The 17,030-nt window shown below is 43.8% G+C and overlaps 1 protein-coding gene across 1 annotated transcript in view; it reads left to right on the forward strand.

Moving 5' to 3' along the window:
* The window catches only part of VPS16 (VPS16 core subunit of CORVET and HOPS complexes), an 879,114-nt gene that overhangs the window by 201,415 nt on the left and 660,669 nt on the right, over window positions 1-17,030 (forward strand). The window contains exons 6-7 of the mRNA XM_075319712.1: window positions 10,298-10,413; window positions 12,244-12,327. Of these exons, the coding sequence (XP_075175827.1) occupies window positions 10,298-10,413; window positions 12,244-12,327 (200 nt within the window). The remainder of the gene's footprint in view (window positions 1-10,297; window positions 10,414-12,243; window positions 12,328-17,030) is intronic.

The raw sequence follows: 17,030 nt of genomic DNA on the forward strand, positions 1-17,030 counted from the left end.
CAAAAAAATTGCACTTGCGCCCTTTGAGTATTACTCTTTTTATATAAAGTGGCTGAGTGCAAGTTAATCAATAACCCCAAGTCTTAAAAAGAATTGCACTTTCGCCCTTTAAGTGTTACTCTCTATATAAAGTGGCTGAGTGCAAGTTGAATAACCCCAAGTCTTATAGACATTAGTGCAGTGGGGGGGGGGGGGGAGAAGAAGGGAGGTACGGTTCAGTGCTCAAAAATAATTAATATATTCAATGGCGGCAGTGGGATGTATGCTCACCGTCCACCCCACTGCTTCACTAATGATACAGGCGTTACTTTACAGAATTCGGGGGGGGGGGGGGGGTTGGGGGGGGTAACTCACAAAACACCACACAATTCCCCTAAAGGTAACACCAGTAGCTCAACATCCTCCTTCCCGACGCATTTCCTCACAGCGATTCATCAGGGGAGAGGGAGGCTATAGTATCAGAGGCATGCTGAGCAGAAATGAGAAACCAAGTGAGGGCTTCAGGGTGTGAGACTTAAATAATGTGTCATACCGCCCACTATGTTAATTGTGCGGCACCTGTTCAATCAAATGGGCTGGCTTATACAACCCCATTGTGTCTGTGCCTCCTATCAATTACAGGGGGTGGGAATGACATCATAGCAAATATACTGTGTTCCCTTTTACAAGGCATTTTGTTATCAGTATTGCACTCAAATGCTGTATGGTACAATTGAGCCTTCACTATATTCCACTAAACATAAGTGAGGCCGATATTATGACAGAGAAAAGGGGCATGTTTACATGACACGTGGGTAAGAGCAGCCCACCCGATCATGTGACCGGAGCATAGTGTCATTACATCACCCGGTCCGCCGCTCATCACAGCGTAACCGAGTGACGTCCTGCCACTGCGTGGCATGCAGATGGAAGCGTCCCCACCGGTCATGCCAAAATGCCTCAGTGCGTCATCACCGGAAAAACACAAGGTGCGCACTGCACTAGAAGCGATGTACAGGTAGGGTAGGTCACATGACCTGCAGAGCCGGCGCGTCATCAACGCATGACTTGAAGCATAATCGCTTCAAAGTAACCGGCACTAGTCCCCTGGAAACCTGAGGCCTATACACACTGGTAGGGGGGATATGACAGAGCGAGTAGCTCTATTAATTCAGCGTGCTTGCATAATTAGTGGAGTTAATGCATATAAGGGACAAAGCTTAAGTAGTAGATATAGTCTCACATCCCAGTCAGGATTAGGATTATAGGACGGTAACCGACCGTCTCACCATCTGTTCCAATGTGGTAACATAGTAATTTAATTGGTATTTTAGGCAGGTTCAGACAAGGGTTGGTGTCAAAAGCGGACAAACAAAGCAACAGAGACACATCTGGATTGGGTGATCTGTCAAGCATTAGGACAAGCATCAGCGATCTGGCGGTCGGCCAAAAGGGGGGGGGAGAAAGAGAGAGAGGGGGGGGGAGAAAGGAGGAAAACCCTTCTATCCCTTCTTACTCCCTGATATTCAATCTACCTGGCCGCGGAGGTTCGCACCCGTAGAAAGAAAACACCCGTAGGTGAGGGTTTCATTTAGGCCTAAGGGAGTCTGTAATTGATAGGAGGCACAGACACAATGGGGTTGTATAAGCCAGCCCATTTGATTGAACAGGTGCCGCACAATTAACATAATGGGCGGTATGACACATTATTTAAGTCTCACACCCTGAAGCCCTCACTTGGTTTCTCATTTCTGCTCAGCATGCCTCTGATACTATAGCCTCCCTCTCCCCTGATGAATCGCTGTGAGGAAATGCGTCGGGAAGGAGGACGTTGAGCTACTGGTGTTACCTTTAGGGGAAATGTGTGGTGTTTTGTGAGTCACCCCCCCCCCCGAATTCTGTAAAGTAACGCCTGTATCATTGGTGAAGCAGTGGGGTGGACGGTGAGCATATATCCCACTGCCGCCATTGAATATATTAATTATTTTTGAGCACTGAACCGTACCTCCCTTCTTCCCTCCCCTTCCCCCCCACTGCAATAATGTCTATAAGACTTGGGGTTATTCAACTTGCACTCAGCCACTTTATATAGAGAGTAACACTTAAAGGGCGAAAGTGCAATTCTTTTTAAGACTTGGGGTTATTGATTAACTTGCACTCAGCCACTTTATATAAAGAGTAATACTTAAAGGGCGTAAGTGCAATTTTTTTGGGGAGGTTAACGGACCTTGCACAATGTCACTTTAATCATTTGGATGATTATGATTGTATTATATGGAGTGTAAAAACTGACAACTCTTGCGAGTTTACCTCCTATACTCATCCATTTGTACGTTGTGTTTTCACCTTGTGTTGTTTGTCTGGATTAGCTATTTTAATACTATTTATTAAAAGTTAATTTTTAAAATTACCAACACTACGACAACAGACAAAAATGTAATAACAAGCCATCAAAACGTTGTATATACCCAAAATAATATCAATAAAAACATCAGCTCGGAGAGCAAAAAACAAGCCCTCACACGGCCCCATATCCCAGAAATTGAAAACATTATGATTCTCAGACAGCCGCCACACAAGTCCGAATTTATTTTATGCGCTTAAAACAAAAACTATAAAAGTATTGTATCTACATAATTGTAATTACCTTGAGAAATATATTGCTAGGTCAGTTTTATTGTAAAATGAATTCTGGAAACTGAAAAATAAATAAAAAAAACTATAGCAGAATGTCAGGTTTTTTTGATATGTCACCACAATTGGATTTTTTTTCCCCGCTTAAAATTACATCATATGTGTCACTGACCTCACCGCCAGCGGGTCCAGGGGAGGCGGCCAGTGTCTGAGAGAAGAGTGGACCCACTGGATTACAGGGGGAACCCGAACTTACCCTTTAGCAGATGGGGGGGCTTAACAAAAGGGGGCTTTACATGCTGCGACATCGCTAGTGTTCGCACCCGCCCCCGTCGTTTGTGCGTCACGGGCAAATCGTTGTCCGTGGTGGACAAACTCGCTGCTACCTGTCACACATACTTACCTTCATAACGACGTCGCTGTGGCCGGGGAAGAGCCCCTTTTCTAAGGGGGCGGTTCGTGCGACGTCACAGCCACGTCACACGGCAGGCGTCCAATTGAAGCAGAGGGGCGGAGAGCAGCCGCAGGAAAGTCACGCCCATCTCATTGCCGGAGGATGCAGGTACGGTGTTTTTCGTCGTTCCTGGGGTGTCACACGTAGCGATGTGTGATTCCTCAGGAACGACGAACAACCTGTGTCCAGAACTAGGAGCGATATTTGGGAAATGGACGACGTGTCAACGTTTAACGATTTGGTGAGTATTTTACATCGTTAGCGGTCGCTCGTATATGTTACACGCAACAACGTCGCTAACGAGGCTGGATGTGCGTCACGAATTCCGTGACCCCAACGATATCTCGTTAGCGATGTTGTTGCTTGTAAAGCCCCCTTAAGGGACGCCAGGTGCCATTCCCAGGGCAAGAGACCAGGACTGTGGCAGGTGAGCGGGCCAGGGTGACAGCCGGACTGGAGTACAGAACACAGAGCAGGGACCTGAACAGGAACAAGCAAGGTATGCACCAGCAGACATCAGGCACGAGACAGTAGGAGTAGGACGTCGGGTCAGGCTCCAGACATCAGTCAGAAGTCATCAATCACCGGACATCGGGTAAGGCTCCAGACATCAAGCAGAGGTCATCAGACACCGGATATCAGGTACAGCAAGCACGGACCACAATACGGCAGTGCAGGCACAGGCGTGGACCACAACAGTGATGTCGGCACAGCTGGTAGATCCAGACTTCAGGTTATATAAAACACGACTTTATTTACAGGACACTGAAGGACATCAGATACATCACACGGCAGAATAACAGGTAACACAGCAGGGTTTTGGGTACATCACACGGCAGATTATCAGGGTACATCACATGGCAGGAACACAAATACAGGACACAGGACCTGGCTGGAGTCCATGGGGAATGCCAGTAGCCAGATACGCCGGTGCCTGAATATGCAGATACCTGAGCACGCTGGGACAATGGTTAACCAGACTACAAACAGGATACCAGACTCAGACAGTTGACCGGACTCAGGGAGTTAACTGGACTCAGGAACAGAGACCCAAGCCCTTAAGGAATACAGGAAACAGGACCAGGCTGGAGTCCAGGGGGATTGCCAGTATACTGGACTCGGGAACAAAAGACACCAGCTTTTCAGGAGGAGCACATACAAAAACACAAACAAAATGATACAAAATGCTCTGCCCCTCCTATCGAGGAGGAGCGTAAATAGCTGGTGCCTCCCAGCAATAGGCTGAGGACACCTTAGCAAGGTGCACACATCTCCCCATAAAAGATGAAAAAGTGTGTGTGCACAGCCCCTAAGCTGGAGAGCAGGAAATCCCACACAACATGTGCAGAGCCTGCAACCCAGGTGGGAACAAAGCCGACCACCACGTGGGCATCCACCGGCCACAACAGCCAGGGACTGCACCTATACGCAACGGCAAAGAGGAGGGAAGCAGGTACACTGCACAAGGTACAGAGGGACGCCGGCATCCCTAGTATGCCGGCATAACATTATGATAAAATTGATTGTGTAATTTAAAAAAACAGCTCATCTCGCAGAAAAATAAATCATCACGTGTCTATATAAACGGAAAAATAAAAAAAGTTATTGCTCTTGGAATACGGGGAGGAAAAAACAAAAAATCAAACCCTGGCCCTGATGGGTTTAAATATGCAAATTGCCTCTTCAAAGAAAAAGACGACTTGAATTCTAGTAACAACAGCTCTTACAAAAATTAAAAGATGGTGGATAAAGGACCACCACATCAAAACTCTGTCATTGCCAATCTCCAGACCTGAACCCCATTGAAAACCTCTGGAATGTAATCAAGAGGAAGATGGATAGTCAGAAGCCATCAAACAAAGAACTACTTAAATTTTTGCACCAGGAGTGGCATAAGGTCACCCAAAAGCAGTGTGAAACACTGGTGGAAACCATGCCAAGACGCATGAAAGCTGTGATTAAAAATCATGGTTATTCCACAAAATATTGATTTCTGAACTGTTTTTGATTTAAAAAATTAATATTGCTGTTTCTAAATGATTATGAACTTGTTTTCTTTGCATTATTGGAGGATTTGCGGTCTGATAGCAATGCATTTTTTTTTTTTTTTATTTTGACCATTTCTCATTTTCAGAAAATAAATACAAAATTTGTTGCTTGGAAATTTGGAGACATGTTGTCAGTAGTTTATAGAATAAAAGAACAATTTAAATTTTACTCAAAAAATATACCTATAAAGAGAAAAATCAGAAAAACTGACAATTTTGCAGTGGCCTCTTTTTGCCAGAGCTGTATTTTGAAAGTAGCAATCCTAAAAGTCAATGTCAATTGTTAACAAGCCTTTCTATATGATTTAGGATTAAAGGCTGCTTTACATGCTGCGATATTGTGACCGATATCGCTAGCGTGCGTACCCACCCCCATCAGTTGTGCGACACGGGCAAATCGCTGCCCGTGGTGCACAACATTGCGCGGACCCGTCACACTACTTACCTGCCTAGCGACGTCGCTGTGACCGGCGAACTGCCTCCTTTCTAACGGGGCGGTTCGTTTAGCGTCACAGCAGCGTCACTGAACCGCCGCCCAACAGGTAAGGTGAGGTTCCTCGTTCCTGCGGTGTCACACATAGCGATGTGTGCTGCCGCAGCAACGAGGAACTACATTGCTAGCTGCAGGAGCAGCGATAATCGAGAATAGGGGGGCATGTCACCGATGAGCGATTTTGAACGTTTTTGCGACGATTCAAAATCGCTCATAGATGTCACATGCAATGGCATCGCTAAGGTGACCGAATGTGCGTAACAAATTCCGTGACCCACAACGAGATCGCTTGAGCGATGTCGCAGCGTGTAAAGCGGCCTTAAAGCCAAACCAGAATCTCAACGTACAGGCACTTGTTTCAAAGTGTTGCCCTTCTCAGTTCAAAGCATGAGAACTGATAAGGCTGTATGAGAGCCCTCCGGCTGTTCCAAAGTTTTTACTAAAAGAATCACAATAACAGCATATACTGTCATGGCCAAAAGTATTGGCACCTTTGAAATTGTTCCAGAAAAACTTAAGTATTACTCCCAGAAAATTATTTCTGTTACACATGTTTTGTTGTACACGTTTTGTATGTGTGCACTTTTCAAAAATTATAGATAAACAAACGACTTTGTTTCAAGCATTTGATGCTCGTTCAAACTCACCTGTAGCACGTAACAGGTGTGGACAATGTAAAAATCACACCAGAAACTAGATAAAAGGGAGAGAAGTTGACTCAATCGTTGCATTGTGTCTGAGTGTGACACACTAAGCGTGGAGAATAGAAAGAGAAGAGAACTTTCAGCCATGACTATAACTGTATAATTCAATAAAAGATTGCAAAATCAGGTACAATACAATATTGAATATTAACTGAAAATCTTATAAGTTATAACACAACAAAATAGAAAAGCAAGAAAAAAAATCCATCAAAATACTATTGTGTTAATGTCAAAAATGTAAAAAAATAATCCCAGTGTGGTCTACATAAGCACACATCCACCAAATATCAATGATAGAATAGGAGAAAACATGTGGACTGAAGTGCATTAAATTAAAACATGATTTTTATTAGATATATTTTTTAAAAAAGTTAAATTTACAAAACAAGCATATAAGTAAGCATTGTAGACAATAAATACAGTGTGCAATAAGCACAACAGCACTAAAAAAGACCGTATAAATCAGTAAGCCAAATAATTTTTGTGCTTGGACAGAAAATTGGAAAAAAGTATTGCTGTATCTCATATTAAGAACCCCAATTGGAAAAAACAGAAAAATATATACATGTATATACTATTGATATGTATCCCCATTGATAAATATAAGGAAATAGAGAAATGACCAGTGGTGTACTGTCTGCATTCAGAGCTCCCAGTACTGGAGAAAAATGTAAAGCATCCAGAGTGTCAAAGAAAATGACCATGGTATATAAATAACCAGTTGTATTTTGTTTTTGTTTTGTTTTTTTTTTTTTTGTTTCATCCATATTCCTCGTCGATTTTTGCACCTCATCCGTCCTTGTCGTGCCGAGCACCGATCAGTGATGCACATCTCGGATCAGCATCCATGCTCAATTTTAGGCAAGACTTTTTTTTGTTTTTTTTGTTTCATCCATATCCCCCGTCCTTTTTTGCACCTCATCCATCATCCGAGCGCCAATCAGTGATGAACATCATGGATCGGCGTCCATGTGTTTGAAAAGTCAAATGGCGCTTCTTGCCTTCTGAGCCATGCCGTGCGCCTAAACAGTTGATTTCCACCACATATGCGTTATCAGCATACACAGGAGCAATTGCACAATAAATTTTATAGTACATTTTTTCTTGATACCTTAAGAAAAACAAAAAAAAGCTACGTGGTGGAAGTAACAATTTTGTGGTTAAAATATATTTATATATATTTTAACGGCTCAACTTTATTAACTTTTGTGAAGCCCCTAGGCGTTCAAGGGGCTCACCAAAAATCTAGATAAATTCCATGAGATGTCTAGTTTCCAAAATGGGGTCACTTCTTGGGGTTTCCACTGTTTAGACACATCAGGGGCTCTCCAAATGTGACATGACACCTGCAGATCAGTCCATCAACATCTGCGCTCCAAAACACTTCTAAACTGTGGTTTCCACCCCACATATGGGATATCAGAATACTCAGGAAAAAATACCCAACACATTTTGAGGTTCATTTTATCCTGTTGCCCTTGTGAAAATGAAAAAATAGACACTATGAGAACATTTTTGTTGTTAAAAATTCATTTTTTTCATTTTCACGGCGCAACATTATAAAATTGCCCGAAGCACTTGGGAGTTAAAAGTGCTCAGCACACATCTAGATAGGTTTCATAAGGGGTCTAGTTTCCAAAATGGGGTCACTTCTGCAGGAGCTCTATTGTTTAGGCACTTCTGGGGGTCTCCAAACGCAACATAGCGTCTGCTAATGATTGCAGCTAATTTTGCTTTAAAAAGTTCAAATGGAGCTCTTTCCCTTCTGAGCTCTGCTGTACGCCCAAACAATTTATTTCCACCACATATGAGGTAGAGACTTACTCGGGACAAATTGCATAATAGATTTTATGGTGCATTTTTTTTCCTGATATCCTTGTGAAAATGCAAAATTGTATGGCTAAAGTAACATTTTTGTTTTAAAAAGTAAAATTTTTATTTTCCTTCCACATTGCTTTGGTTCCTGGGAAGAACTTAAAGGGTTAATAATTTTCTTAGAGGTGGTTTGAGCAGTGTGAGGTATGTATTTTTCAGAATGGTGTCACTTTTGGGTATTTTCTGTTACCTAGGCTTCTCAAACTCACTTCAAATCTGATGTGGTCCCTAAAAAAAAATATGGTTTTGCAAATTTGTTTGAAAAATCAGAAATTGCTGATAAACTTTGAACACTTCTAATTTCATAACAAAAAAATATTGTTTCAAAAATTGTAAAGTAAACATGTGGGAAATGTTATTTATTATCTACCGTATTTTTCGCTTTATAAGACGCACTTTTGTTCCCCCAAATTTTGGGGGAAAGTAGGGAGTGTGTCTTATAATCTGAATATACAGATTATATACTGCAGGGTCCAGGGGAGTTGGGGGCAGCTCTGGAGCAATGCTGGAGGCTGAGGGAGGCTGGTGAAAGCTGCAGCGGGAGATCTCCTACTCCCGCTCATATAATATTCACTGCCGCTGTTCATCACTATGGTGTTGAAACCGCACCGCGGTGATGGGCTAGGGGAGTGGCGCATAATATATCTGCCTGTGCTCCCCTTTGGCACATGCCCCCCTGTATTAGATATGGCCCCCATGCTGCTGCCGAAAGTAAAATGAAAAACTCTTTCCTTACCTCCTCCAGCGTATCTCCCCGGTCTCCCTCCTGCTGCTGTGATCATGCACGCAGAGGTGATGTCACTCTGCTGTGCCGATCACATGACCACCACCGAGAACCAGGAAGTGCAGGAATTCAGCAGCACGGAGGGAGACACGAGGTGGGACAGCACTGGAGAAGTTAAGGAAAGAGTTTATTTTACTATAAGCAGCAGCATGGGGGCGATATCTAACACAGGGTGATGTGTGCCATCCCCAGGAGGCCATGTGCAGCAATAGGGGGCCGTGTGCCAGCCACAGGGGGCCATGGGCAGCAATAGGGGCCGTGTGCCAGCTGCAGGGGGCCATGGGCAGCAATAGGGGCCGTGTGCCAGCCACAGGGAGCCATGGGCAGAAATAGGGGCCGTGTGCCAGACACAGGGGGCCATGGGCAGCAATAGGGGCTGGGTGTCAGCCACAGGGGGCCATGGGCAGCAATAGGGGCCGGGTACCAGCCACAGGGTCCATGTGCCAGCCTCAGGGGGCTGTGTGCCAGCCATAGGGCACGTGTGCCAGCAATAAGGGACATGTGGCATCACTGGGGGATGTGTGCCAGCACAAGGGGGCTATATTCAATGTAAGGGGGCCATATCCAGATTAAGGGGGCTAATTTTAGGATAGGGGGGCTATGAGGGACATATACACTATATGATTTGTTAGACAGACACTGGCATTATAAGACGGACCCCATTTATTAAAAAAAATTTCTCTTTTCCTTCACCAAATTTGGGGGTGCGTCTTATAATCAGGTGCGTCTTGTAAAGCGAAAAATACGGTAATTTGTGTGACATAACTCACGGATTAATGGAAATAAAATTTAAAAATATGAAAATTGCAAAATTTTTGCCAAATTTCCAACATTTTTCCAAATAAACACCAAAAATATTGGCCTAAATTTAAATCTATCATGAAGTACAATATATCACGAAAAAACAGTCTCAGAATCACCGGGATTCATTGAAGTGTTGGAGAGTCATAACCTGTCAAAGTGAAACTGGTCAGAATCCTAAATAATGGCCCGGTCATTAAGGTGTTTTAGTGCCCGGGGGTTAAGAGGTTTATAAAGGTTCCAAGTTGGATCGTATCAAAGAAATATTCGTAAGTGTATAAAGTGATGAGTAACAGATCCAAAACCTTTTTTTACTTAAGGCTCCTCCATATATAAAATGAATTGCTATGTGTGCTGGAGTTTCAGGAGTTCTGATTTCCTCCAAAACCACAAGAATATTCTATTTTTTTTAGTTGGATCATAAATGGGAACAATGACTGATGTAAATGGTCGCGAGCTGTAAAATTATAAAACCACAGTGAAATAAACCAATGTTTTAAAGATTTTTTGTTGTATGTTTTTCAGGTGCTAAAGTACCACCTTCTTGTTGGACAGTTCTCCACCAGGATAGAACTACATTAATTTTAGTTGCCATAGGCAAAGAGTTGTTCCTTTTGGATAACACAGCCGTTTCTATTATAGTAAGTACAACAATTTTAGTTTATATTGCATTTAGAGAAACCTAAACCTACAAAAGAATGTTAAAAGTTGTAGATAAAATTTTTATCATGACTTATCAGTATGCAGAATTTTCTATGTGTTTCTCAAACCGTATTTTAGAAATTTTACAAAGAACCTAGGGTTTAGTATCGAGCCAATCCATTGCCTTGTCAAGTGGCAGTACTTAGAAAGTGGTGCAGCTTTATTTTCCTTTTAACCCCTTCCTGACCTTGTCAAATGTTTCTTTTTTCTTTTTTTTTTACAAAATTATCCAAGTACTTATCAACAATAATAACGTTTATTAAATGCAGAAGGTATATACCGTATTTTTTGCTTTATAAGACGCACCCCAAATTTGGAGGAAAAAAAAAGTAAAAAAAAAAAAAAAATGTCCGTTTTGTAATCTGGTGGTGTCTTACCAGGGAGAAGGGGCAGCAGCAGAGTGAGGGTCACAGGAGGCAGGTACTGGAATACTGCAATACTGCGAGAGGTATGTAGGGGGCCCAGATACTCACTGCAGGTGCTGCTCTGTGCGGGCGGTGATGCCGCTCTGTCCTGTGCGGGGCCGGTGACTCCACTCTGTGCCCCCCCAGTGACGCGGCTGCTGTGTGCGGAGGGCGGTAAGTGACCAGCTATTCTAAAGGTGTTGGCGGTGAGGGCTTCAAATAATGGCGCCGGCGCATGCACAGATGAGAGCTTGAGCTGAGAGCTCCATCTGTGCACGCGCTGACCCTAGGCGCCATTATTTGAAACCATGACCGCCGACATCTTCAGAATGACTGCACAGAGCAGGCGAGCGCCGGGCAGAATGGAGCAGGCGAGCGCCAGGCAGAATGGAGCAGGCGAGCGCCGGGCAGAATGGAGCAGGCGAGCGCCGGGCAGAATGGAGCAGGCGAGCGCCGGGCAGAATGGAGCAGGCAAGCGCCGGGCAGAACGGAGCAGGCGAGCGCCGGGCAGAACGGAGCAGGCGAGCGCCGGGCAGAACGGAGCAGGCGAGCGCCGGGCAGAACGGAGCAGGCGAGCGCCGGGCAGAACGGAGCAGGCGAGCGCCGGTCAGAACGGAGCAGGCGAGCGCCGGGCAGAACGAAGCAGGCGAGCACAGTGCAGAGCGGCCCCACAGAGAGTAGACCAGCGCCGCCCGATGAACAGAACAGCGTCACACAGACCAGCATTGCCAGCAGCACACCACTTAGTATTACCCCTGCCTCCTTTAACCCCTCTGCACAACTCACCGGTAAGCTACATTCGGATTTTAAGACGCACCCCTCATTTTCCTCCCAAAGTTTTGGGAGGAAAGGTGCGTCTTATAATCCGAAAATTACGGTATTCATGCTGCCTGTACTTAAAGGGAGCCAGTCACCAGGATTTTAATATATATCCTAAAGCCAGTGCTATACTGACAATATCAGGCAGAGTCTATATATACCTGTAGTAGTCAGCTCTGATGTATAGGTTTTGAAATCCAAAAAATTAAAGTTTATAAAATTAGCTGCTTTTTGAGTGACATCAGCAAAGGAACAGATAATATATTCATAGTTATCCCCTCCCCCTTTTAGAATTAGCATAAGTATTATACAAACGATTCACTTTGTCTCTTGCAGGACCTGTGTGAGGTCATACCCATAGTAAGCTTTAGCTTATATATGAAAATCCTGGTGATTGGTTCCCTTTAATAAAGATTCCAGTTCATAAACTGAGTTAGCATTTTGCTTACACAACAGTATATCTTTGTTTTCATTGTATGGCTGTCTCTGTTTCGTTGTCTTGGGTTCATTATTCCAAGAGCTTTAACTTTTCTATTGCTAACGTAGTTTAAAGACTGGTTCTTTGTGGAACAAGTTGTAGTTTTGAATTACACCATTTCATGTGCCAAGGAGGTGATTGCAGGGAACAAGGTATTTGCCCCTGGCAGGGGGTGCCATCAGACAGGCTGTGCTGTGGTCCGTTGTGTTCTCCCCCTGAGGTGTATTTTTCTGTTTTCTGAGCCTTTTGTCCAGCTGACAGCTGTCTCAGAGATGGTTTAAGACATCAGTACCCTGAATATAATTGAAATTGAGTTTTTCAGTATAATTTATTGCTGTACTACGTTTGGTGATGTATTCATATATTATTGGTTCTTCTGGTGATGTATTTATGTGAGAATAATGGATCTGGTGATAGATTCATGTACTGATGGTGGTTCTGGTGGTATATTCTTGTACTTATGGTGGTTCTATAGCTGTATTTGTGAACTGATAAGATTTGTAATGCTTTTTTTTTATACTATTCTGTGTTTGTGATTTATTTCTGTGCTGTTATTGGTTCTGATCATGTAGACATGTAAGAATCCATACAATTTTAGATTACGTTATATGTGGCCATGATAAAGTATAGTGCCATGTGGCAAATTAAGGGTTACTACATTTGTATTTATTTTAGGAGCATTAAAGGAGTTTGGCTTAGCTTACCAAAATCAAAATAGTATTATATAGTCACAAAACTCAAATTTGCCGTGTAAACACAAATCCCTTTAAAACATTATCTTTATTTAAATATGAATATTAAAAAAAAAATATTTTGCCCAGGTGAACACTCGAACACACACATATTCATGAAGGGGAGTAGAAATATTTAAAAGATAAATATATATTTGTATCACAAAAAAGGGGATCAACAGGGTAGCCCTATTTAGATGCCTAAAGTTGACCCCTACCTGTCAACGGAGGGTATGACACCCTAAATTAGTTGGGCACCCCCGTTCCTCGTCAACTTGCCCTCGTCTCCTAGAATTTTGAAAAGTTTTAGCAATTTCCGAAGAGGAGTGTAGCATGGTGTCCCGAGGGTGTGTAGCTGCTATTTTAGAAATTAATGTTGACGACTTTTGATGTCTAAGAGCTCTTGCCAATGTCTTACTGCATTTATTCCCATATTCATAAAAGTGTCTGCGACATCTAATAATGACCCCCTTTGCCTTATTGTTAAGCAATTTCCGCAATTCGTCACGAACTTTGAAAAGGGCACCTCCCACTTCCGCCGACATCTGTTTGTGTCGGGTCTCTAGATCCTTCAGCTGCGTTTAAAGCTTGGTGGTCTCGAGTTCCCGTTCCCTCTTCCGTCTCGCCCCCTGCTGAATAAATACTCCCCTAATGACACATTTGTGGGCCTCCCAGATTGAGGTTGGTGAGGTGTCACCAGTACCATTCACTGTGAAATATTCTGTCAAGGAGTTGGGCACTGTCTGCAGGACCTCAGGGTCTTCTAAGAGGGATACATTCAATCTCCACTGCCATTGATGTGGGACCGGGGATTGTAGGGACACATTTACCGTACAGAGTGCATGGTCAGAAAAGGTAATGTTCTCTATTTGGGCCTGTGAAACTCTATTGAGCTCATTATGTTTTATAAAAAAGTAGTCAAGTCTAGAGTATACCCCGTGTGCTGCCGAGTAAAATGAATAGTCCTTGTGGGACGGGTGCAGTATCCTCCAGGTGTCCACTAATTGATGTTCATGTAACATACATCACAACCTGCGGAGGGCCACCAGAGGTTGTGCAGAAGTGTCCTGTACTGGGTTTAGCGCAATATTAAAATCTCCTCCTAGTATGAGTGTGCCCTCCATAAAATCCTCTATAGTTTGTAGGAAGCTAGTCAGTGCATCAATTTGTCCCGCATTGGGGAGATATATTGAGACCAAGGTATATATATGCGAGGCGATCCTACCCTTTACTATCAGCAAGCGTCCTGTATCATCACTGCGAGAATCCAGAAACTCCCATGGAATGGAACGGGGTTTTAGGATACTTGTTCCTCGGGACTTCGAATCGGGTGAGAGACTTTGGTATACCTCAGGGAACCAACGAGTTGACAGCTTGAATGGTTTGTGTTCGCACATATGCGTTTCCTACAAGAAAGCAAATTTGAACATGAGCCCTTCTCAACATGTTTGACAAATTAGATCTCTTGCCAGGACTTTGGAGTCCTTTCACATTTATTGTACGCATTTCACCTCAGAGTTCCCTGTTCCATGCATAGCGAACGATGGGCAAAAGCTGACCCCCTACTAGTGGGGAATGGAATGGGAGAGAACGGGGTGGGAAGAAGAGAGGAAGAAAAAAAAAAGGATGGGAGGGGCTCCTAGAGGTAGAGAAAGAGTGAGCAGAATGAAGAGGAAATAAGAAAGAGGGAAATAAAGGTTAGGCAAGCGAGACGCACAATAAGAGCGAAATTTAGGTAAGAAAAAACAGGCCAAGTAGCAGGCCAGTGAATAGAATTGTACAAATCTTTACAGTCTCACTAAACTTTTGATGATATAACAATGGTCTGCACTCAGTTTAAAGAGGATGGCGGTGCACGTGAAAAACGAGTCACGAGATTCAAATAGCAACAGCGCTGCTGCGCTTGCAAATCATATATATCCCCAAGGCACCTTTTCCATATACTTCAGTGCTTCAGTGCACATCATCCTTCACCCTTCAGTCACCTACTATACAGCGACTTGACTAAGACCCAGGCGGGTCGAAACGTCGTTGGATGTTGCTTGATCACTTGATTTAAATAAATGATTTTTCACCTTCTTGCAAATTTACAAATTGAGTGCAGTGAATTCATTATCATATCACTAAACTTTTGAAACCTGGGAGAACACCCCTTGGGGAACGTGGAAAACCAGGGGTCAGAGCTATACAAACTCCAGGCATTAATGACATTATACGCTGAGCTAAATCCAACGTCTCACCCCTTTGCTTTGAGGCATTGAGGTGAGAGGCACATTACTTGTATTGCATTAACCAAATTAATAATAAAACATCAAGAAAGATAACTTATGTTACGTTGTGGATGTGGCAAGGAATCCAACGACCTAGGATGAAGGAATAGGCATGTAAACTTAACATTTGTCCACATGTATGGTACCCTCTTCCAGCCCTGAAGCCCAGAGAGTCCCGCATTCCCTAACCCCGTTTCCTGCCACTCCTTCAGAAAGATTGGAAACCATTTCAAAAACAAGTCCGTCAATCCGGAACTCCTTGGGCGGCCTCCCTCACAGATGTGCACTTCCGCGGACTTCTCTGAGATCTCATAGACATACGACTACTTCCTCTCTTTCTTTGAGGCAAACTAGAAGGTCTGTCTAGCTGTAACCAGTTAGAGATCTCAACTGCAGGAGTATAAAAAAAAAATGGAAAAGGCCCTCCAACTCCTCCGGACATTTCAGGAGGAATTGTTCTCCATTATATTGAACAATAAGATAAAATGGGTGACCCCATCTGTATTTTCCTCCTTTCTCTTTAATTTTTTGTAGCACTGGCAAAAGTTGACGCCTCATGTACAGGGTCCGGGAAGATACATCAGGGAAAAGCTTTACTTCTGACCCCTCGTACAAGACAGTCCCATGGGCCCAAGCATTTCTCAGTATAGCCTCCTTGTCCGTATAGTAGTGTAGTCTACATAGGACATCACATGGATAACAGAACAAGCGCACTATGAGAAGCATCCGTGGAAACCTTTTAGCGTTATAATAATAAAAACTGCTCACCTTTGCTGGTTGTGCGCCCCCGCACAACTTCAGTGTAAGCTTATCAGTCTGGAGTTCCTCCGATCTGAATCCTGTGTCCAGGCTTCAAGAGTCCAGATTTGGGATAACGTTGTCGGCTACTGATTTCCACCGGCACCATGGAATTCAGGTTTTTGTTCCTCAATCCTCCAGCTAGCCAGCTGGATTTTTTGATAGGTCAGCAGGTCCTTTGCAGCTATTACCGATTCCCAATAGGGAGGGGGTATATGGATAAGTCTTTCGGTCTAATATATAGCGCAAAAAGGACATCTGCTAGTGGTATTTTTTCATAATACCACCAGCAGATGTCCTTTTTGCGCTATATATTAGACCGAAAGACTTATCCATCACATGGATAGGCAGCATCTACAGGGCCCTGACTATATACTCTGTGAACCCTGTCAATCACGTATGAAGTGTCCCCTGTATCTCCTAAAACTTTGTTGAAAATTGAAGTGACTGTCTTGGGGAGGGCTGCTGTTGAAATATTATCTGGGATGCCTTTCAGTCGAATATTGTTCTGTCTCCCCCTGTTTTCCTGGTCATCTAACAGGATGGCGACATTTTGCATATGTATTTTGGACCTGGAGAGATCTTGCTCCAACGTATTAACCCTTTCAAACAGAGCAGATACTTCTTTCTGTACCACAGCAGTACGGGTGTGAATCGGGTCAATGTCCCCTTTTACAATAGAGTGCCCTTTCATGTGCCGCCTCCATCTTGGCCATGAGAGAGTCTAGATCATTTTTGGTAGGAAGCACTGATAACAGCTGTAAAATGCGGTCTGTATCCACTGCAGACATGATGGGGTTAAATCCATGTGGGACCTGTCTTCCATTATGCTTCCCCTAAATATATGGGGTCTGACTCCCTTGGATCCCCTCAGTTATCATCTGGTCTGCCAGGGGGACCATGCTCCCAGTGCCCCCAAAGAGGACTCCCCTGGGGCATGAATCCCCACTTACCGCTCCAGCATGGCTCTCCAAGTCATGCGGAGACTGTGGGGACTGGAGCTCACTGCTGCCATCTTCCTGCTCATCCCTCTCAGCAGCACCCGCTCCTGGTCTC

This window comes from Anomaloglossus baeobatrachus, chromosome 7 (assembly GCF_048569485.1).
Source record: "Anomaloglossus baeobatrachus isolate aAnoBae1 chromosome 7, aAnoBae1.hap1, whole genome shotgun sequence".
NCBI classification, from domain to species: Eukaryota; Metazoa; Chordata; class Amphibia; order Anura; family Aromobatidae; genus Anomaloglossus; species Anomaloglossus baeobatrachus.